This window comes from Etheostoma cragini, chromosome 18 (genome assembly GCF_013103735.1).
Source record: "Etheostoma cragini isolate CJK2018 chromosome 18, CSU_Ecrag_1.0, whole genome shotgun sequence".
Classification (NCBI taxonomy): domain Eukaryota; kingdom Metazoa; phylum Chordata; class Actinopteri; order Perciformes; family Percidae; genus Etheostoma; species Etheostoma cragini.
The window spans coordinates 23,127,955-23,135,473 of NC_048424.1; the positions used below are offsets into that span (position 1 = coordinate 23,127,955).

The window sequence follows — 7,519 nt, forward strand, 5'->3', positions numbered from 1 at the left end:
TGGTTTGATGTTCCGAAACACTTAAGTGTGACAAACATGCAAAGGAACAGGAAATGAGAAAGGGGGCAAACACTTTTTTACACCACTGTATACAGGCTATGTTTATTAAAAAATAAAAAGGGCCCTTTCTGTCAAGGAAGACAAAGGGCAGGGGCTCAAGCCTCTTTGGATGTTTATGCGTGCACGTGCCTGCAGCAGATAGCAAGCACCAGTGACGGGGGAGCAGCCAGCTGTACCACAAACTGGAACCTACCAGCCCACCCAGAGCAGTGCAGCACCAGTTCTCTGATGCACCGTTTAACTTGAACTTACCATACAGCTGTGGACAGAAGTGCTTATGAAGGTTGATGTGCTGCTCCATTGTGATGACTCACATAGCGCATGCAGGCCATCACAATGACAGGAGTGTGGAGATAATGGGATTGTGCAGAGCAGTGAAGAGCTCAGTGAGCCAATAACAGACGGTCTGTCAGGAATACAGACACACCTGTATGGCTGACACAACCTTTCTTAAATGTCAGCTGACAATGTTGCCAATGGAGCTCTGAATATGTACACAATGCCACAATTTAAATTTTTTCATTTTTTTAAGTTGCCTGTTAGCAGCAGTGAAAAAAAAGTAAGTCTGAGGAAGACAGTGACCAAAGGATGTCTTAAGTAAAGTCCGGAGGAACTGAACCCTTATAAATAACATCCCAAGACGATTGTGATTGGTTTAAATAAATGCCAATAAACCAGAGTACGTTGTCCTCCCTCCCAGAATGCTGGCCTAGCCAGACCCTCCACCACAGCGCTGTGCAGGAAGGTCTGGCAATGCAAGACTAGGAACCATCCGACTAGAATTTGATCACTATGAGAAAAGTGGTTTCTGCAAGAGCTCCAAACTATCCTTACTGCATTTTACGGAGGACTGCTTTAGCAGCTACATGGAGCATACGATGGCTTTGGCTCTCTCTCTCTCCCCGATGTACACATCCCGCCGGTGGACACCATCAGCCTCAGTTCTGACAGCCCTATCGTGTATTGGATTAATCCGATGCGATGAGATGCCCTATAGACTTTAGTCGTTTGCTATCTTTCCTCGCTTCCGTTTTTCTTGTTGTGGGTTGATTCAATCAGCTGACCAACCTGTTGTGTCAGGGCATGAAAGGTAGGCTTCAGCACTGCGTGTGGGGTGTGTGAGTGGGTGCAGGGATGATAAACCAAATGTAGGCCCTGTCTACACAATATAATTATAGTCATACAGTAGTGCGCCCCCCCACTTCCAGAAATAGCACTACAACACTGTATAGTTCTGGGGCGCCTATCTTGCCACAAACCTGGCTAATGTAGTGCTGTTCTAGAAGTTAACATTGGTCATTGTTCTAACAATGTGCTCAAACTAGATGGAGCGGACCCCTCCAGTCACCTATCCATCAGCTCTGCAAAATGTATGCTGAGTGGAGAATGAGACGCTGAAGTAAACAGCGTAAAACGTGAAGATGGCTATCAAGCAGACCTATGGCTATGATCCCTATGTGGACCAGCAGGACCCAGCAGTGCTTGACTTGGTGCATGACAAAGATCTAATGCAGCTGTTAAGGACGTGTGCTCAACCTCCACGTGCCAAACTGAAACCTTAGTTCTTGTCACCCCTGTATCCTACATATAGGTAATCACACTCTTACTACAGACAAAATAGTATTAACACAGGCATATATATTATTTTACCTGGAAACCGGCTGATGTGTACATACATCTTTTATTGTGGGATTATTTATCTTTCTATTTGGTAAACTGAATGGATAACTCGCCATACATTTTGATGGTGTGGTGTGTGTTTGAAGGTAGTACTGCCGCTGCGTATAGAGGGCCAGTGTTCAAGGAACTACTTCAATCACCAGAGAGCTTTCCTCCAGCAGCCATCCTCTGGGAGCGGAGGGCTGAGTGCAGCAGGTCCCTGAGAGGGTAAAGCAGCTGGGAAAGCCCGTCACCTTGGGTAGGGACATGAGAGCTGATTCATCAGCTTCCTGCTTGTTATTTCTGAGTCAATTAACAATTGAGAAAGATGTAGGCAAAATGGTAGGGTAAAGCTCACTCATCACTTTCTTAAAGGGTAACGTCCTTCTTTTTTCTTTTTTTTTTACTGGACCTTTCAGCTATGCATTTCGGTCTTAAGTGACTGATGGGATTAACAATCATTAAAATGAGTCCAGTGTGAGTCAGGACGCGGCAGAAGCTACAATGGAAGTTGCTTTTGTTTATCATTGACATGCTCAGATTATTCTTCTAAGTCTAACAACATTATGAAGAAATGTCAGTCGGGCGGCCGCCAATGCTGGACCAGCGCCCTGAGCGTCTGAGGGGGGTTTGGTGTGATGTTCCAGAGCACCTTGGCAGTACCCAGGAGGTGAATTGGCACCTCTCCAGCTACCAGTCCACACAGAATAAGGATCTGCTGCAGAACCGGAGCCAGCCTGTCAAACACTACTAAAACACTACTTTCAGTGGACGGACTTGATGATGCACATTTGCCCTATAGGGTTACCTTGCAACCCGGTTCCAGCATTCTCGCTCAATACTGGACCAATTTCAAAGATTTATTTTCGCATTTGTCATATAGACACTACTGCATTGGAAATAGGGTCCAAGTTTGAAAAAAAACAAAATTACTCTTTAAAGTAAAGATTTGGGGGTGGACAATCTCACACATTCTGCTACGATACAAATCAATTCTGTGACATTTGAGCATCATCAACAACATACTGTATATTGTGATTCAAGGGACACATCCGTGTTACAACATTTCTGTCAAACCATAAATGCATGCAACTAAAATATGGTCCAATTTAATTTGTGCTTTGCATGGATTTTGAATTGATACACTGTATGTGCAGGGTCCTTAATTTTCCCCTGAGGACATACAGTAGGTGTAAAGTCTGGATGACAAGCTGGGATAACAACATGGTGCTGTCCAGCTTCTCCAGATGAAGGTTCCATGAAGGCTTCATGAAGGCTCCATGAAGGCTCCATGAAGGCTCCATGAAGGCTCCATGAAGGCTTCATGAAGGCTTCATGCTCCACTGAAGAACTCTTGTAGAAATAAGTATGAACGCTGTGTCCAGTCCACACAGTTCAGCTTGGGATTTAATGTCACTCTAACTATGACAACAACAATTAAGACAAGATAAGTGTGATATATGTGTGTATATGTGTTTGTTGTGTTATGGTTGTCTTGCTACTGGATGCCTAAAATTTCCTTAGGGATGAATAAAGTATCTGTCTATCTATCTATCTATCTATCTATCTATCTATCTATCTATCTATCTATCTATCTATCTATCTAGCGCTCATGCGTTATGCGGGCCACCTGGGTGTATGACCCATTACAAAGCAGCAGTTCCCTTGAGCTGATATATCAGAGCTTTCTACTTTATGCTATATCCCTCAGCCACACACTATTGGGATGTGAATTTGAACTCCATCTTTAACCAGAACAATGTCAACGTTAATTTGCAGCTTATTGTAGATATGATTTATCTTGTTATGAACACAATAATCCAGCACAATCAAACAGCAGCAGTATGCTGTTTCACAGCGGGGGGCGTGATATAAATCGCACGCTTGGAGATAAATAAATCCCAGTGATTGTTTGCATCAATTTCTGTAAACAAGTTAGTGCAGCGAGAAAGAAAAATTTAGTTATTATGTGGGCAGCAGGATGAATTAGTGGTGGTGGACGCTGCAACTCAAAGACACATAATTGGTAACATGGATAAGTCAACAGGCAGATTTCCTGTGAGAGCCAGACATTCTATAACTGACTTCTTCTAATCTAATATAACACATTTAACAGGCCAGATCTCCAAACTATTTCTGTGCTACATCATTACTCTCAAAACCATCCTACTTAGTGCTTCAGATTTGTCATTTCATGACAGTGTACAAGTATATTTGTGTAATGTAATCAATTAGCCTTCTCTAAAAGTTTACTTGCATAATTGCACAAAGCTCACATCTATCCACTTTCCAACTTCACTAAAGAATTTCAAATGAATCTCAGTAGTTCCAACACACTTATCTCTAAACGTCTGCAGACACACTGAGCCAGTACACGTTTAGACATTGTGCAGTACTGGAACACACACATAGTTCCATAGAGAATGATGAGACATGTGTGTCTATTTTTGTTATTTCCACTCTTCATTCCAACCCCAACCGGCCCGTCAGACACCGCCTACCAAGAGCCTGGGTCTGACCGAGGTTTCTGCCTAAAAGGAAGTTTTTCCTCGCCACTGTCGCACTGTTGCTTGCTCTGGAGGAGACTACTAGAACTGTTGGGTCCATGTAAATTCTGGAGTGTGGTCTATCTGTAAAGTGTCTTGAGATAACTCTTGTTATGAATTGATACTATAAATAAAATTGAATTGAATGTTTAGGGCAACCCTTTCTATATCTCCTGCAAACTGGCTTTTCAAAATGCCTATGTACTCTGTTTGAGTGTGTGTGTGTGTGTGTGTGTGTGTGTGTGTGTGTGTGTGTGTGTGTAAGAGAGAGATAAACAAACTGAGAGAAGGTGGGAAATGGGGCACCACACAAAGCAAGTGTGTGTGTATGCGTGATTTCTGTGAGCAGTTGAGGGATTTGTGAAAAGGGAGGAAGTGACACTGTTTGAGCTTTCTGAGATGGCGGTGGGAGAGGTGGAGAGAGAGAAGCTTCCAGGTTTCATTAACACTTTTAAACAGAGAAACCATTTAATTCCAATAATTATATGTCTATATCTAAGGCAACCTAATTTTGATAGTGTTTGTGTGTGAACAACCTTTGGTTTACGGTGTCACTCTGTGTGATTACATAACCGCAACAATTGGAAATTGTAAAAAAGTAAACAAAAGGGTGCACAGCAGTCTGCACATTGTAACACCTTCACTTTACCGATAATAATAATAATAGTAAAAAATGTCAGTGTAAAATTTTATTTTAGCAACATATGAACTCAGAGAATTCAAATAAATCCCACAATAAAACAAATTACCTTTCAAGTGGTGATGGCCAAATGAAGCTTGGTGAACCAGTGTCTGTATTTTCTGAGCCACTAGATGGCCGTCTTGGTTTTAAGAGAAAGGCATTGCAATGCAGTGTGTTCTCCACCCTTTGTTGAACAGAGAGCGCAATCTAGTGGCTCAGAAATACTAGTGGGTCAAAATAATGGGCTGTGACCCCGAGGGGTTTTAGTCTCTCTGGGGAGTTCCGCACATAGATGCAGCTATTGTGAAGTTGAAAAGGAATTTTCTTTTGTTATTGTCACATTTATTTTGACAGCCTTATTTTTTATGCATGTTTGATAAGCATTGGCATGTAAAATCAGAGGTTTCTCCAAAAGAGACCCACTTTTATTTTTAGTGGACCACAGACCACAGATCAGAACAGCATGGTCAAAAAACACACCCAAGTGTGTTCTCATAAAAAGTGCCACGTTTCACGTCTTGATGACATTACCAAATCAAACCCTTATTGGTGTTTTTTTTCTTTCTTTATTTTCAGTTAGAACTAATCCTGAAGGGATGCTACCTACACATCAGCCATGCAACCTCTCTATCTACTGGGCAGGGTTGGGCAATTATTCACTTCTTTTCAGTGGTTTTGTATCTTAATGACATAAGTGTGTTTTTATTTTATAAAATTATTGTTTCCTACGTAATGACTTAAGCAAATAAAAATAAACTATGTTATGCTGACAATTCCTAATTAAGGGTTTTAATGCAGCTTCAGGAGACATCTGAGGATTGTATCGACTGTATTTTATTGCCCAAACGCACCCCAGGGCGAGCCAATTATTGACACACACACAGAGCTAATCCCATCAGCTAATACCTGTGCCTTGTCTTTTCCCCCCAACCTCCAATCGCCTTCCCTCTCCTGCAGCATTCAAACTGTCACAGAGCTCCTTCTGTGCATCAGCTGTTTTCCTTACTGCCTCGCCACTGCCACGCTCATTTCCAATTTAGTGATTTACTAAAGAGAACGGAGGGTGTAAAACAAAGCCTGACCTTAGCTTGACATTGCAACGCACCGTCCAACCCAAACTACCCGATAACTTCATCCAATCCAGCACTCAAATCCACTGTCCTCTCATGAATGGCACAACAAGTAATCTTGTGAAACACAATCTTATTATTGTTACAATATGTATTGACTACAATAAAGGCCCACCTCTGCCTTTTATATATAACCCTAACCCTTTCTAATCTATTTTCACCATAAGAGCTTTTATCTACGGAAGCCCAGGGCAGCCAGACTCAGTCTTTTATAAGGTATCCCATATCATAAGATGATCTTTTTCGTATTCTGATCCAGAGACATCAAACTGGTATCTGAGGAGAATGGGCTGAAACATTCAGCCCCACATCTGATCACAACCATGTCTCATTTCTGCCAGTTATCTTGAGATATATTTCATTAATCATACTATCTGAAGATATCAAACATTGTCAGCCTGTGATGTAATTATCTTTTATTTTACAGTGACTTAAATAGGTCTGGTGTAGTGTTCTCCTGGGCCACATTATTCAGTCATGAGTTTAGATACACATAGCCACTGATTGGAAATCACCTGTGACACAGCCACTACAGGAGAGACACACTTACCAACCGCCCCCCCCCACGATTGTACGGCTTTTTATTATAATATATATTATATTTATTACTTATACATTTTAACTAGGGATGTCCCGATCCTGATCCCGAGATCGGATCGGCCCGATCTTTTCCTATTTTCCCGTGATCGGAGCTCGGCTACATTACCTGACTAGTCGCACCGATCTTTACGGCAACTGACGTAAAGTACCCGCTAGTTACGGTTGACGGTAGTTGCGCAATACAAACCTCCGCGGCGGTGCAAAGCAAGCATGTCACAAGTGTGGAAGTATTTTACACTCACGAGTGAAGACTGTCCTAAGGCTACTTGCAATGTCTGCAACATGGCAATTTCCAGAGGAGGTAGCAGCAGAGCTACATTTAACACCACGAACTTGATTCGTCATTTGAGGACAAAACATGACAATGTGTATGAAGCGTTTTGTAAAGCAGCAGATGGAAAGGTTGCTAAAGCAAAGCAACACACGCTGGACGTTATGAGGAGAGACAAATACTCAAACGACAATAAGAGAGCAAAGAAGATCACAGAAAGGTTGGTCGAATTTATTGCTCTTGACAACCAGCCCATCTCAGTAGTTGAGAATGTCGGACTAATTCGTCTTCTGGAAGTTTTGGACCCGCGCTACCCTCTGCCATCGAGACACTACATTGCCGACACAGCCATACCACAGCTGTACAGCAAAGTAAAAGAAACGATACTAAGTAAGTGGAACCGCAACGTTGTTGTTAGTTTCACTACGGATATTTGGAGCGCAAATGTTTGCCCGATGTCCCTACTGAGCCTCACAGCGCACTGGGTTGATCACGAAACTTATGATTTAAAGCGTGCCGTGCTGCATGCTCATCAGTTCCGTGGGGCTCATACAGCAGAACATGTCAGACA

The 7,519-nt window shown here is 42.4% G+C and overlaps 1 protein-coding gene across 1 annotated transcript in view; it reads right to left on the reverse strand.

Moving 5' to 3' along the window:
* Positions 1-361, reverse strand: part of ptchd4 (patched domain containing 4) — a 30,596-nt gene extending 30,235 nt beyond the window's left edge. The window contains exon 1 of the mRNA XM_034900793.1: positions 254-361. Within this exon, the coding sequence (XP_034756684.1) occupies positions 254-361 (108 nt within the window). The remainder of the gene's footprint in view (positions 1-253) is intronic.
* Between the last annotated feature and the right edge of the window lie 7,158 nt (positions 362-7,519).